The sequence below is a fragment of the Lepidochelys kempii genome, chromosome 7, assembly GCF_965140265.1.
Source record: "Lepidochelys kempii isolate rLepKem1 chromosome 7, rLepKem1.hap2, whole genome shotgun sequence".
Lineage (NCBI taxonomy): Eukaryota > Metazoa > Chordata > Testudines > Cheloniidae > Lepidochelys > Lepidochelys kempii.
In genome coordinates this window covers 18,307,213-18,323,324 of record NC_133262.1, presented here as the reverse complement: position 1 = coordinate 18,323,324, position 16,112 = coordinate 18,307,213, and the positions used below count along the sequence as shown (strand labels likewise).

General features: G+C 39.2%; 1 protein-coding gene across 8 annotated transcripts in view; it reads left to right on the top strand.

The window, feature by feature from the left end:
- RAD18 (RAD18 E3 ubiquitin protein ligase) overlaps nt 1-16,112 on the top strand; it is a 123,197-nt gene that overhangs the window by 27,183 nt on the left and 79,902 nt on the right. For 7 of the 8 annotated variants that reach the window (XR_012159775.1, XR_012159772.1, XR_012159774.1 and 4 more), the window contains exons 6-7: nt 1,180-1,279; nt 9,148-9,332. Coding sequence is in view for 4 of the 8 variants with exons in the window: in XM_073351210.1 (XP_073207311.1) it covers nt 1,180-1,279; nt 9,148-9,332 (285 nt within the window). In the remaining 4 variants the exon portion in view is untranslated. The remainder of the gene's footprint in view (nt 1-1,179; nt 1,280-9,147; nt 9,333-16,112) is intronic. The other variant, XM_073351211.1, reaches the window with a different exon arrangement.

Here is a 16,112-nt window from a genome sequence, read left to right as displayed (position 1 = left end):
AGCTTTTGTGGGCTAAAACCCACAAAAGCTTATGCCCAAATAAATTTGTTAGTCTCTAAGGTGCCACAAGTACTCCTCGTTCTTTTTACAATTATCTTTGAGTTTCACAAGGTTTTTGCAAATGTGTTAGTTGAAGTCTCATACAGCATCAAATTTCTTTACAAGAAACAGTATTACAGGGACATCAAGAATTAATTTTTCTTGTTTAAAACTGACCCTTTTCGTATTAGCACAGTGACGATGATTGAAGAATCTCACTCTCAAATTATGCCTTAAAAATTACTGAGTAGTGGGGTTTTATACAAAGTGATTGACCACATAAGGGCAAGCATATTAAAAGAATAAAAGGATTTAGCAATATCTTTGTGGATCTCACGGTAACTTTTTACAAATATATGCTTGGGGGAACATAAACACATGAGTTCATTTAAGATGATCTCTGCTGTAGGTGGAGGGGGGAGCATGTCTTACTGGCAGAGCAGGAGATTTTGGATCAGTTCTGGGTTATGCTATGGCTAAGTCACACAACCTCTCTCTGCCTCAGTTACCCCTATGAAAAATGAGGTTAATACTTGTCTTCGTCGCAGGGCTCCTGTAAGGCACAGTTAATGAATGAATATGTGAAAGTAGTCCTTTTGAAATCCTTGGATTAAGGAAGTGCTACATGAGTATGAAGTATTAGCATAATTTATTATTAATCAGAATTTAAGAACAATTTCCTTACTGGGAGTTGAAATAATTCAAACTAAGTAAACTCACAGTTATGCACAATTCCAGTGGCATAGAAGCCCAAATATTGTTACTCCTATATTTGCAGCGTTCATTAGCTAGTACCTTATAGCAAACAAACGAAACATATAAGCTCTGCCAGGGTAGAAGATTCTGCTCAAAATATTGAAAAAGGTAGGAATAAATGTTTTAGAAATGGAAGTGATTACTTTTTTAGTATTTGTCTGGGTGGATGTGCCAAATTTCTAAGAAGAAAAACTAGAATTCTGTGTTTGATTCTCACGAAAGCTTATGCTCAAATAAATTGGTTAGTCTCTAAGGTGCTACAAGTCCTCCTTTTCTTTTTTCGTAAATAACAATTGTATTTTTCATATGAAAATATTTGGCTTTGCTGTAAGTAATGAACAAGCTTTTAAAAACACATCAAGTTGCCCTTTATTTTATTTTCAGTAGATTGTCCTGTGTGTGAGGTTGCTATTCCAGAGCAGTATATAAACAGACACTTAGATAGTTGTTTGACAAGAGATGAGAAGAAGGACGGCCTCAGAAGGTAAGAAACTTAAATCTAAGAACTGGTATGTGAATTTGACCAGTTGCTGCTACTTTTGGAGTGAGAAGCTTGCAGTGATATATTATAATAGTGAACTGTCTTCTTGCTTCTCTGTTACGTGCTATGGACATCGAAGTTGCTATGTAAATAACGATGGTGGTGGTTTTCTTCTCTCAACATGATACATTCAGCACCAGTCTTATTTCTTTTCTTGTAATTGAGTCAAACTTTTATACTGGTAGGAAATTTGGTTAAATTTTATAGGTTTTATGTTGAGTTTAGTCCTGTACGTTAGTGTCTCTGTAGTTCTGGTCATTGAAATTCTATCTAGATGGGTTTTCTTTTCATTTTTCAATGGATGAGAAGGGGCCCTTACTTCAAATTTTCCTCTTTAAAGCTCTGTTATTGAGCCAAAAAGCAGGTGTTCCACAAGCTCTCAAGTTAAAAGGTAAAATGTACAATCTCCTGCTTTCAGGGGAGGGGTCTCAACTGGATTGGGCGCAGCTTGCTCTTTAAAGTCCTGATACTGCAAAGACTTGTGTACATGCTTGATTTTATGCATGCATCCCAGGGCCAGTGTTCTGTTACAAGTACCCTCCTAACGATGTCCCACTTTTGCCCTCTTCACATCAGTGATGTGGAGTCTTCTCCCTCATTGTTGTCAATTATCTAAACTGAGCAGGAATATTATCTTCCACTGTTACAGATCATTGAGCCATGCAGAAATTTCTCTGCATGCACCTCTGACATTCCAATTGTATTTCCAGAGTCCTCTGACCCTTCTCCACTTCCTCTTGCTGAGTCCTGTGCTGTGACAGTTTTCCAACCATAGAATGCTATGTATGGTGTTAGGATATAGATATTCAGGCCTGTCTGCAAAGGCCTGTACTTTAAGAATTTAGGTGTATTCTTATCACTTGGCTAGTTAGAGGTATAAAAGAAAGAATCAAAATCACTGTCTGCCAGTGTAAGGTCCTTCTCTTACTGTGATAGTCTGAGGCCCTGTTCTTAGGCTAAGGCCTTTGGCTAAGCAACAGAGGCAGCCATAAGCTGGGAAGCAACCGGTCACATCCTCACATTCCAAACTAGTCACATTGAAAGAAGGTGCTTTTGGGCTGTTAGGAATACACTCCTGTCCTGATAATGCCTGTCACCTCCAGAGAAAGGGAAGAAGGAAACTTAGTTTGATAGCATCCTGTCTGGCAAGAACTCACTTATCAAAAGCTGGGATGTGAAATCCTCACTTCTGTATTGTTTTGTCATTATAGTTCCCACTTTGCTATTGTTTGTCTGTATAATCTCTGTCTGGTTCTGTGATTGTTTCTGTCTGCTGTATAATTAATTTTGCTGGTGTAAACTAATTAAGGTGGTGGGATATAATTGGTTACATAATCATGTTACAATATGTTAGGATTGGTTAGTTAAATTTCAGGAAAATGATTGGTTAAGGTATAGCTAAGCAGAACTCAAGTTTTACTATATAGTCTGCAGTCAATCAGGGAGTGGGTGGGTGGGTGAGGAGTGGGGAAATGAACAGGGGTGGGGAAATTGGAATCATGTTTGGCTAAGGGCAGGAATGGGAACAGGGACACAGGTGTAAGGCTCTGTGGTGTCAGAGCTGGGAAGGGGGACACTAAGGAAGGAAACTGGAATCATGCTTGCTGGAAGTTCATCCCAATAAACATCGAATTGCTTGCACCTTTGGACTTCGGGTATTGTTGCTCTCTGTTCATGCGAGAAGGACCAGGGAAGTAAGCGGGTGAAGGAATAAGCCCCTAACATATGGCTCCCTCCAGAGACATCTTCAAACAGTGCCTTGTTTTTGCCAGAAGCAAGTTGCTAGAGGACAAGACAAGTGCTTTCTCCCATCCAATTTCTGAGCACTGTTTCTAGACCTTGCTGGCCCAGGATCGAACACTGGATCTCTGACACATGCTGTTGTGCCAGTACTGAAAGTGATTTTATGTCTGCTTTATTCAGTGCAGGTTTAAACTTGTTTTCTGCATTCTCATGCTTTCTATAGCAAAATCTGCAAGCTGAAGTGTTTGCAAGTGAATAATGGCATTAAAACGTTGGAATTGAGTTGAAAGACTTTGTGCTCTATTCTGCTGCTCAGTGAGATTATCGCTGTTTTCTCGTGCCTTCTTTGACAAATGAGAAAATGGGCTAAATTTTCGTTTTGTTTGCTAGATCCAAGATTTTAAATACAGAACTCTTGTGGTTTTCAAGAGAACAGCTAATTGTGTGCGTTAGTGTGGCCATTGCTGTCAAGAAGACAATGACAAACAATCGTAACCAGTCTTATTGCCACAGGAGTGTACTGTGCAGCTCCAAACAGGTGCTAACATCTTATTGTTTTGACAGGTTGTTGACCTTTAGCTAATTCTTTATTAGTTGCAGTTGTTAAGTGCTCATGGCAAGTACATGGTTGAAACACACTTTCCCTTTAGAATATAAAGAATTTACACTTTTTTGTATAATTTGGTTTATTTTCATCTAGACTTCTCAGAGTTTAAAAAGGTGTCCAAGAAGGTATTTGTCATGATGGATTAGTTCCTGTGGAATTAAGCATGAATTTTGAAATATTTTTATTTTTTGCCATAACACTTTTTTAGATTTCTGTAGCACTTCGTATGTTTTTAGTTCCTCTCTGAGAAATTTGCTCAGTTTCTGCTTGTACTTAATTTAAGGGCATATTGAATGCTGTATTAAGAAGTGTCTCATATTTCAGTGAGGCTAGTTATTTAGTTCCAAATTGCACACAGGAGATCAATAATTATAGATAAGTATGACTTTAGAAATTTAGAATTTTTTTTAAACAAAACATCTGTAGAGATCCAACATTCCAGTGGAATAGCTGGCATTATCAGGCAGCTGTCTTTGGCCCCATGCAGCCTGTACGTTACAATAGGTGTTAAACTTTTGCAGAGCTTTGAAAAGTTTTAATTCAATAAAAAGTTTGTTCCCCAATAGAAACTTAAACAGCTCTCTTTTCTTGAAAGTAATTGGGAGGAAATGCATCTTTTTGCCAGATGTGCTACAGTGATTACAAGAGATTAAAATAAAGTAGAAAGCTGTTATATTATGTCTAATGTAGAGAGCCATACTTAAATTTCTGCAAGGGGGTTGTATTCTGCTTCAGAAAAGAAAAGTATCTGCAACTGTTGTTTTTTTTCCCCAGAGTGGTAGCTGTGTTAGTCTGTATCTGCAAAAAAAAAACCCGAGGCGTACTTGTGGCACCTTAGAGACTAACAAATTTATTTGGGCATAAGCTTTCGTGGGCTAAAACCCACTTACAGACAGCCCCCCAACCTGAAGCAAATACTCATCAGCAACGACGCAACAAAAACACTAACGCAGGAACCTATCCTTGCAACAAAGCCCGTTGCCAACTCTGTCCACATATCTATTCAAGGGACACCATACAGGACCTAATCACATCAGCCACACTATCAGAGGCTCGTTCACCTGCACATCTACCAATGTGTGATACCTGAGATAGCGCGTTCTGCCACGTACATTGGCCAAACCGGACAATCTCTGAAAAAGAATAAATGGACACAAATCAGACCTCAAGAATTATAACATTGAAAAACCAGTCGGAGAACACTTCAACCTCCCTGGTCACTCAATTTCAGACTGAAAAGTCGCAATTCTCCAACAAAAGAACTTCAAAACAGACTCCGAGAAACTGCAGAATTGGAATTAATTTGCAAACTGGACACCATTAACTTAGGCTTGAATAAAGACTGGAAGTGAAAGGGTCATTACACAAAGTAAAAACTATTTCCCCATGAAGAAAAGGAGTACTTGTGGCACCTTAGACTAACCAATTTATTTGAGCATAAGCTTTCGTGAGCTACAGCTCACTTCATCGGATGCATACTGTGGAAAGTGTAGAAGATCTTATTATATACACACAAAGCATGAAAAAATACCTCCTCCCACCCCACTCTCCTGCTGGTAATAGCTTATCTAAAGTGATCACTCTCCTTACAATGTGTATGATAATCAAGCTGGGCCATTTCCAACACAAATCCAGGTTTTCTCCCCTTCCCCCCCCCCCCCCAAACTCACTCTCCTGCTGGTAATAGCTTATCCAAAGTGACCACTCTCCTTACATTGTGTATGATAATCAAGGTGGGCCATTTCCAGCACAAATCCAGGGTTTAACAAGAACGTCTGGGGGGAGGTGGGGGAAGGAAAAAACAAGGTGAAATAGGCTACCTTGCATAATGACTAAGCCACTCCTAGTCTCTCTTCAAGCCTAAGTTAATTGTATCCAATTTGTAAATGAATTCCAATTCAGCAGTTTCTCGCTGGAGTCTGGATTTGAAGTTTTTTTGTTGTAAAATAGCGACTTTCATGTCTGTAATCACGTGACCAGAGAGATTGAAGTGTTCTCCAACTGGTTTATGAATGTTATAATTCTTGACATCTGATTTGTGTCCATTTATTCTTTTACGTAGAGACTGTCCAGTTTGACCAATGTACATGGCAGAGGGGCATTGCTGGCACATGATGGCATATATCACATTGGTGGATGTGCAGGTGAACGAGCCTCTGATAGTGTGGCTGATGTTATTAGGCCCTGTGATGGTGTCCCCTGAATAGATATGTGGGCACAATTGGCAACGGGCTTTGTTGCAAGGATAAGTTCCTGGGTTAGTGGTTCTGTTGTGTGGTATGTGGTTGTTGGTGAGTATTTGCTTCAGGTTGTGGGGTTGTCTGTAGGCAAGGACTGGCCTGTCTCCCAAGATTTGTGAGAGTGTTGGGTCATCCTTCAGGATAGGTGGTAGATCCTTAGTAATGCGTTGGAGGGGTTTTAGTTGGGGGCTGAAGGTGACGGCTAGTGGCGTTCTGTTATTTTCTTTGTTAGGCCTGTCCTGTAGTAGGTAACTTCTGGGAACTCTTCTGGCTCTATCAATCTGTTTCTTCACTTCCGCAGGTGGGTATTGTAGTTGTAAGAATGCTTGATAGAGATCTTGTAGGTGTCTGTCTCTGTCTGAGGGGTTGGAGCAAATGTGGTTGTATCGCAGAGCTTGGCTGTAGACGATGGATCACGTGGTGTGGTCGGGGTGAAAGCTGGAGGCATGTAGGTAGGAATAGCGGTCAGTAGGTTTCCGGTATAGGGTGGTGTTTATGTGACCATTGTTTATTAGCACTGTAGTGTCCAGGAAGTGGATCTCTTTTGTGGACTGGACCAGGCTGAGGTTGATGGTGGGATGGAAATCGTTGAAATCATGGTGGAATTCCTCAAGGACTTCTTTTCCATGGATCCAGATGATGAAGATGTCATCAATATAGCGCAAGTAGAGTAGGGGCGTTAGGGGACGAGAGCTGAGGAAGCGTTGTTCTAAATCAGCCATAAAAATGTTGGCATACTGTGGGGCCATGCGGGTACCCCTAGCAGTGCTGCTGATCTGAAGGTATACATTGTCCCCAAGTGTAAAATAGTTATGGGTAAGGACAAAGTCACAAAATTCAGCCACCAGGTTAGCCGTGACATTATCGGGGATAGTGTTCTTGACGGCTTGTAGTCCATCTTTGTGTGGAATGTTGGTGTAGAGGGCTTCTACATCCATAGTGGCCAGGATGGTGTTATCAGGAAGATCACTGATGGATTGTAGTTTCCTCAGGAAGTCAGTGGTATCTCGAAGGTAGCTGGGAGTGCTGGTAGCGTAGGGCCTGAGGAGGGAGTCTACATAGCCAGACAATTCTGCTGTCAGGGTGCCAATGCCTGAGATGATGGGGTGCCCAGGATTTCCAGGTTTATGGATCTTGGGTAGCAGATAGAATATCCCAGGTCGGGGTTCCAGGGGTGTGTCTGTGCGGATTTGATCTTGTGCTTTTTCAGGGAGTTTCTTGAGCAAATGCTGTAGTTGCTTTTGGTAACTCTCAGTGGGATCAGAGGGTAATGGCTTGTAGAAAGTGGTGTTGGAGAGCTGCCGAGCAGCCTCTTGTTCATATTCCGACCTATTCATGATGACAACAGCACCTCCTTTGTCAGCCTTTTTGATTATGATGTCAGAGTTGTTTCTGAGGCTGTGGATGGTATTGTGTTCCGCACGGCTGAGGTTATGGGGCAAGTGATGCTGCTTTTCCACAATTTCAGCCCGTGCACGTCGGTGGAAGCACTCTATGTAGAAGTCCAGTCTGCTGTTTCAACCTTCAGGAGGAGTCCACGTAGAATCCTTCTTTTTGTAGTGTTGGTAGGGAGGTCTCTGTGGATTAGTATGTTGTTCAGAGGTATGTTGGAAATATTCCTTGAGTCGGAGATGTCGAAACCTGGATTTGTGTTGGAAACGGCCCAGCTTGATTATCATACACATTGTAAGGAGAGTGATCACTTTAGATAAGCTATTACCAGCAGGAGAGTGGGGTGGGAGGAGGTATTTTTTCATGCTTTGTGTGTATATAATAAGATCTTCTACACTTTCCACAGTATGCATCCAATGAAGTGAGCTGTAGCTCACGAAAGCTTATGCTCAAATAAATTGGTTAGTCTCTAAGGTGCCACAAGTACTCCTTTTCTTTTTGCGAATACAGACTAACACGGCTGTTACTCTGAAACCTATTTCCCCATGCTAATTTTTTCCCCCTGCTGTTACTCACACCTTTCTTGTCAACTGTTGGAAATGGGCCATCCTGATTATCACTACAAAAGTTTTTTTTTCCCCTGCTGATAATAGCCCACCTTAACTGATTGGTCTTGTTACAGTTGGTGTGGCAACACCCATTTTTTTTCATGTTCTCTGTGTATCTATATCTTCCTACTGTATTTTCCACTGCACTGATGAAGTGGGATTTAGCCCATGAAAGCTTTGCCCAAATAAATTTGTTAGTCTCTAAGGTGCCACAAGTCCTCCTCGTCTTTTTTGTTCTTTTCTTGTATCACTAGCACAAGATTATTTAAATTGAAGATTAGCTAGGAATTAGTATGGGTCACTAGCCAAATCTAGTCCGCTCAGATACAAATTTCACCATTAAGGTGACCTGAGCATACATTTGCAGTTTTATGCATTCTCTGTCTCCAAGATTACGAGTAGAGAGAATGTTACGCTCATTCAAAAATGTAAATGTTTCACTGAGCCTTCCAATTTCTACTATTTCCTGTAATTAAGCCATTTCCCCTGTGCTACAGCAGAATGGATGTCTTCACATTCTTATTTCACACTAAGCAATGTCAGGAAGTGGAGTTCTTTGTAGGAGGTAATTAATTGGGATAACACTATTAATTTTCTTAATATAATTTGGCACCTACAAATTTGCTTTCAGGATAGTTATTTGATGGTTTTTTCCTTGGAGTATTTCTTTCAGGAAACTGGAAAGTTTTCTAACACAAATCTATGTTGTGACCTTTTAAAATCTCAGTAACTATGCAATTAAGGCGCAGCTAGCATTTGGATGGAATACCTAGGAGCTGAATTCCCTCTAAGTCCATGCTGAACTTAGGCCTCAGGGTAGCAGCTGATATGAATTTGAAGTCTTCACCCATTATAGCTATTAAAGATTCTGTGGTGCTTGTTACAAGAGATGGAGGTGTTCACCCCAATTTCCTGAGTAAATTTAAACTAGAGTAAGTGCATTCTGTATATTTAAAATCCCCCCTCTGCCCCCCCCCCCCCCCAGCTTTAGATGGGTAAGGTGTTCTCACTTCGTAGGGATGTTACTGTCGGTACTGCATTGCACCCTAGAGGTAGCAATATTTCAATAGTGGGTCATATGATTCTTATACGTGTTACATGTAAAGTGCTTTGAGATCCTTCTGGATGAAAAGCACTATAGAACTGTAAGTCATTGCTTGGTTTCCTGCTATACAAGACAGAATTTCTTGGTTTTTCATTGGTTTACTTTTTCTCCTGCAGTTCTGGTCACAAAAGGAAGTGCCTGCCTAAAGTCGTTTACAACTTACTTTCTGACCGTGATCTGAAGAAGAAGCTAAAGGAATATGGGCTGTCTAGCCAAGGAACGAGGCAACAGCTTATTAAAAGACATCAAGAATTTGTGCATATGCATAATGCTCAATGTGATTCTTTAAATCCCAAATCAGGTAGGATGGCAAAGCTATGATGATTTCACCTAGAGTTCCTAATACATTTTAAGAAATTCTCTCTCTTTCTCTATCCTGTGAGAAACTGAATTAGCTTTCAGAGTAGGAGCAAGACCGTTTGGGTCCTTGTGGAATAACATGGGGATTTGGAGAATTTGCATTAATCATATAAAAAGTGACCTATGAAGCTAACATTGCAAAATTATTTGACACACATACTGGGAGAGCATCCAGCACAAACAATTTGTAACTTAACTTTATTAAAAAAATGCCGCCTCTTTTCCACTGACACTTCCTAGTTTGCGCAATGAATTCCAAAATGTTTTGTGGCACTACTGGTACTGCACATGAATAATGATGTTGGGGTGTCTCCAGATTAACTCTTTGGGTCATCACTAGCAAGCTAGGAAATATCAGAGGGTTTTAAGAATGCCAGTGGGAAAGGATTAATAATTATTTCTGTGTTGAATTTCTCTCATCTTGTTCAGTGGGGCATTCTGTATATATTGTTGGGTTTAATTTCAATTTTAGACTTATAAAGAGGAGATGATGTGGAGTGTGTGAAATTACTGAGTAAGAAAGTGCATTGCTATGGAGAATTTTTCCATCAATATAGATATGTGGCTTTGCTGCAGTATAATTAACTGTAACCATAGATCTCTCTAAACAGTTTCCTTTGCTTTGTTCGGAAATGGAATTCGTTCTAACATCTAATGAAATTACAGGGTAAATTTATTCTTTAAGCAACAAACCACTGTTTGTCTGGTGTGGGTTGCATTCTCCTTAAATAGTGCCATGTGTGGGACATGAATGAAATGCAGCCAAGCCTTCCAATCTCTACAAGGGCGTGTTGGCTCTCTTGGATTTCTTCTCGCTTTATAGGCAGCATGACCCTTGTTGTTTCTGTGTAGTGCATGTGAGTTAGAGGGAAGCAACTGTATCTGTTACATATACAAAACAATTGGCACAATGGTATAGAAAGAATTTAGTGTAGTTCAAGCCCCAAAGGTAACTGTCAAAAATAATATCTTGATATAATTTATAAAAAGTTATGTCTTTTCCAAGACCGACTGTTTGCTGTCACACATTTAATTTCTGTTTTTATTATTATATTTGTGTTCCCCGGGGTTCTTTCAACCCAAAGCTCTTGGTAACTTACTCTGTGCCAGGTTGTGTCAGGAAACAAATCGGGGGAGACACGGCCGTCCGACCGATAGATGGCTAGCATAAACAGGGCAACACGAGTGTTTTCACTTAAAGCTAAACTTTACTTAGTCCCAAGCACTTACATATGTCCGCAACAGGTTAGTAAAACACCCCCAATCCTCGATAATTACCAAAGCTGAGTGTGGCTCTCAAGTGGCACAGCGGCAGCCTGTCTGGATTGTCCCAAATCTGTAGTGAGGAAAGGACTGATGGTTAATTTATAATCTGATCTATTAGAAATGTCTGCCTTTTAATCAGCGAATACCTGTATCCCATACCACCTAAATACCTGGAAAAAATGTTGAACTCCAACCTAAGTTCTCGTGCAGAGATATAATGTGCACCAGAATAGAAACTGATGTAAAACTCTTTGCAGCAATATGTTTGTTACATTTGTGAATGAGTATCCAGATTGCATAGTTGGAATATTCTGATGGTGGGACCAGTCAGAAAACCAGAAATAATTCTTATATTTTTTAAAATAAAACAAGTAGGGGTAATACCATTATGCCTTCTTCTGTCTCGTTGTGGAAACACAATTATGGGACAAACTATTGAGCATGGGGAAACAAAATATTATACCAAAGAATACAACTTCATTTGTCTGATATGACTGTTTACATATCTCCATAAATGTGCATAGCAATTTCCAGTAGCTAAGTAGCTATAACTAAATGCAAAGAATGATAGGTAAGCCTTGAAGGGCTTGCTTGCAGTCTGAAGATAACAATAGATGCAACATAGGGCTTGTCTACACTGTGACGTTGACGAAATTTTGTCTTTCACGGTGTCATAAATATAGAGGGAAGGGTAACCACCTTTCTGCATACAGTGCTATAAAATCCCTCCTGGCCAGAGGCAAAACCCTTTCACCTGTAAAGGGTTAAGAAGCTAAGATAACCTCACTGGCACCTGACCAAAATGACCAATGAGGAGACAAGATACTTTCAAAGCTGCAGGGGGGGAATAAAGGGTTAGTCTGTCTGTGTGATGCTGTTGCCAGGAACAGATCAGGAATGCAGCCTCATAACTCCTTAAATTAGTAAGTAATCTAGCTAGAAATGCGTTGGATTTCATTTTCGTTTTGCTCTTTCCTTGTTCTTTGTTTAACATGCTTGGTGGTGGCAGCATACTGCTCAAAGACAAGACAAAGTTTGTACCTTGGGGAAGTTTTTAACCTAAGTTGGTAAGAATAAGCTTAGGGGGTCTTTCATGTAGGTCCCCACATCTGTACCCTAGAGTTCAGAGTGGGGAAGGGACCTTGACACATGGGTTCTTAAAAGAGCTGACCCCACCCCGCGAAAGACAAAAGTTTTGTGGATGCAAGTGGCAGTGTGAATGTGGCTTTGTCAGCAGGAGCACTCTCCTACTAAGCTAACACCACTTGTGGGCTGGAAGTATTTTGTCAACATAAGCGCTGACAAAATACCTACAGAGAGCGTTTACACATGCTGACTTTTAGCGACAAGGCTGTGTCGACACAGCCTTGTCGCTAACAGCTGCTTAGTATAGACAAGCCCATAGCAATTTGAATCTATATAGTTGGGGCTACAGTGGTGGTAGGTAAGCTATGCTTTTAGTAGGACAGGGAAAGTTCACGCACAATAGGGAGACTGTTCTAAGATGAATGGGCTGCTTGGAAGAAGGTGGGCATGGATGGGAACGGATAAATGAGATCGGGAAGTAACTTAGGTGGGTTAGGGAGTAGACAGAGATAAAGAAAAGGGGTTGGAATTAAAGTTTCTGAAAGTGAGGAGAAGCTTTAACATATTGTGGAATTAAAAAGGGAAGCCAGTACAATGATTGGAGACAGTTTGATATAGTTAGAGATGAATGATGTTGGCAGCTGTGTTAATCCCTGTAATAGCTTAAATGGAAGAGAGGCTACTTTTTTATTGCTGCTTTTTAGAATTGATTTATAATGGTTATCAGTGTAGTTTAAACCAGCTTTAATTTAATGACCAAATTTATTATTGGTGGTAGTGGGTTACAACTCGCTCTGAAGTGGGAACAATACTCAATGTGGCCTAATATCTTGTCTTGCTGACAGTTCAGGGCAACACAACACATAGCAAAACTTCTATTTTCATGCATACTTTTAATTCAGACTGACCCTTACCCTGTATCTGCAAAAAGAACAGGAGTACTTGTGGCACCTTAGAGACAGTCAGCTTTCATTTGAAACAAACACACACAAAAATGGTAAGTGAAAACCCGAAGGAAAAGTCTTTTGCATGATGCTGTGGGGGAACAGATTCTCAGTGTACGGTAATGTGCTTAGGAGAGAGGAGCAGACAATGGCGGTAAAGAGGTAGTCATTCCTTAAAGAAAACACAATTATAAATTGGTTTGTTTACAAAACAACAAATGTGAAGGTGAAAATCCTTTATCTGTCTGCCATAAATCCACAACAGAATTATGGCTCTTTATTTAACTGTGGCATATATATTATTTTTTTGTGTAATGTAATTCCAGTATGCAAAGTTTTTAAAAACGCAGTTTTTTGAATTGCTTTTGAATAATTATTTTAAGGGACTATGAAATGACTTTCTAGGAATATGATATTGCTCGGAAGAAACTGTAATCCCTGTTACTCAAGAGGAAGTTTGTGTATTCCTGAGCTGCATATACCATATTTTACATATTGAGAGACAGCTTTGCCTTCAGTTTAAGGTTACTGTTATGTATACATAACAAAATGCAAACAGTTTTAAAGGGAAAGTAGGTAGAGATATATACACATGTAAAAATTCCTAGTCACTGATATGTACACCTACAAAGTAGCCTATTAAAAAGCATATGCTTTTTCCTCCTGAACAGCTATACTAGATTACTCAGCATGTTTATCAGGAAATCATGAGCCATAGCAGGTTTCTATCTTTTGTATGTAGTCACAAATTTTTTAATCTAGGTCACCTAGTGAAGGTAACTATATATATGTATATGTATATTTAGAAGCCATATGTCGCTGGTAGCAACAAATGAATGGTGTGCTTTAATTCTACAAAACGCTGGCTAGTGATCCTATAGAAGGAATACACACGTTAGATTTGGGAGCAGTAGTTGTTGTTATTATTTAATATTTTATGTTGCCATAATTGCTAGAAGCCCAAAGCAGAATTGGCACACCAGTGTAGTAAGGCATTATATGAACACATACCTGCCCTGAATAGTTTACAAAATGTGTTACTTAAGAACATTTGTACTTGGGTTATCATTCCCCTGTTATATTTTAAAGCACTCTCTTCCCTATGCTATTAATCACAGAGGAAAGTGTTTTGTATGTATAATCTTTTTAGATGTAATGCTTACAATAACTTTAGATTTGGGTAGTGGGTTAGCATTGTGCTTAGCACCCCCATGTAATAAATGTAATTTCAATCTGTAAAATGAAAACAAACAAACAAAAAAACCATCATACCCCAGTAGAACCTCACTGGTGACTGGAATTTTTCATATTCAGTGTTTAGTCCTGCAAAGAGATCCACCAACATGGATTCATATGCCTACACAGAGATCTATGGAAGTAAGGGAAGATCCTGCCTATTAAAGTAGATGAGACTCTGTATGGGGACTGGATTAGCATTAGGGTTTTTAGAGAGTAGGTCATGAGCGAAATAGTTCTACAAGTTTCCTTGAAGGGTCGACGGTGAATAGAATGTTGGGAAGAGATATAAGTGCAGAAGGTTATGGCCTTCTCTTAAACTGTGAAGTAAGGCTTTTAAACTTCCCCCTTTATGGATCCTGTTTAGGTTCTGTTGTTTATCATCTTAGAGGGCAGATCTGTGTTGGTTACTAGGGGAGGAAGAACAGGAAAAGCAAAGTATAAGCTCCAGAGAGAGGGGGAGGTAAGCATTTTGGGGAAACCCATGTGCTGGAAATATTTATTTTCTCCTTAAATTTCACACATGTCCACCTGTATTTTCAAACAGGATCATCTTGTGTTTATGCACCACATGGTTTTGTGCATGCGTGTTTTAAAATATTGTATAAAACTTATGCAATATTTTATGGTTTGCAATAATTAATAATTAATTATTATTTGCAATTAAGTTATTTATGGTTTGCAATTATTTTCACACTTCATTTGAAAATTTGTTTAGTAAGTTTAGTCAATTGTAGATTCGTTCCATTAAAGAAATATAGATGCTGTCGTGTAGCTTATTTACTAAAGGAACAAAACTAAACTTAAATTTCTTGGACCTTGATTTTACGTAGTAACTTTTACATTGTAGAAGTTTCCTGGTGAAATGAAGTATGGTTTTTGTTTTCCTATTTGAAGAATGCATGTACTGGGGAATGGCTGAGTCTTTCTATAATCTTTTATCACCGTAGATTTGCTTTAAAACAAGAAAATATTAAAAAACAAAACAAAAAACCACTGCCCTTTGCGAATGCCATGAAATTTTTGTTTTGTAATAGTGTATTAAATAGTTGTGTGTTTTGCATTATTACTGGCCATTTCCTTGTCCCCCAAAATAAATCTACATAAACAGAATTCCAAGCTACGTAGTGTCTTCTGGATAATGTTAACCAGTAATGAATAACACAAGCACTTTCTATAAAAAAAAAAGCGCCATTTACAGTTGGCTCTGCCAACTGCACTGTACAAATCCTTTTTATTACTTTAACTTTAATTGTCATACTGTACATCAAGAATAAATATTTGTAGGTAGTAATTTTTATAAGAAATCTAAACAAATATATATTCAGTTACAATACATAAACTTTCTCTTTCAGAATTTCATGTTTTAGCCTAGACTGCTATATTGCTACAAAACAACTGAGATCTAATAACCAGATGAGTACTGTAAGGTTTGATTGTGTTTTTTGGATGCATCAAATTATTTTCCATTTGCTTTGCAAACCAGCATTGTGGCTTTTTCCCCCACTCCTAGTCTCTAGTTAGTGGTACAACTGATATGGTAAAGTTTGAAAATTACTTTCCATTATAACCTCCATTGTCACAAGCTCATAATTTTCAGAAACTTTCCCCGGGAAGCGGGTGGGTGAGAGAGAGAGAGGTGGTTTTTTGTTTTTGTTTTTTTAAATGCTTTGGCCTTTTCTTGATGGTGACTTTTTTTAAAGTTTGAGCAAAATCCCACCAACTGGGGTTTATTTGAGTTATTGGAAACAGATCATTATTTCCTCATTTTAATAAAAATGGTGACCCAGGTTTTCATGAAGGCAGCTACATAAAAATGGATGAAGTCTGAAACACTGTCCTTACTGAAGAGTAGTACTGCTTGGTTTAGTTTCCATGCACCTCATCCACATGAAGTTAAGATTACTCAGGAAGTGAATTTCCCTCTTGAAGATGGCAAAGAGTTAACGTTTTGCATTCAGCATATTAACTTTCAAGTGTCTTAGCATTTGAGTGCTTTCACTTGATCTCCACTCATCACTGTTGTACAGTATGCTTATGTGGTAAGCTGCTAGTGTTATCGTTTGTTTTAAATGTAGGCAAACTAAGGGCTAGTCTACACTGGCAATGTTTAATGTGGCTTGTGTAGTCGCGACAGAATGCTGGGAGAGAACTCTCCCAGCGCTTTAAAAAAACCCACCTCCACGAGG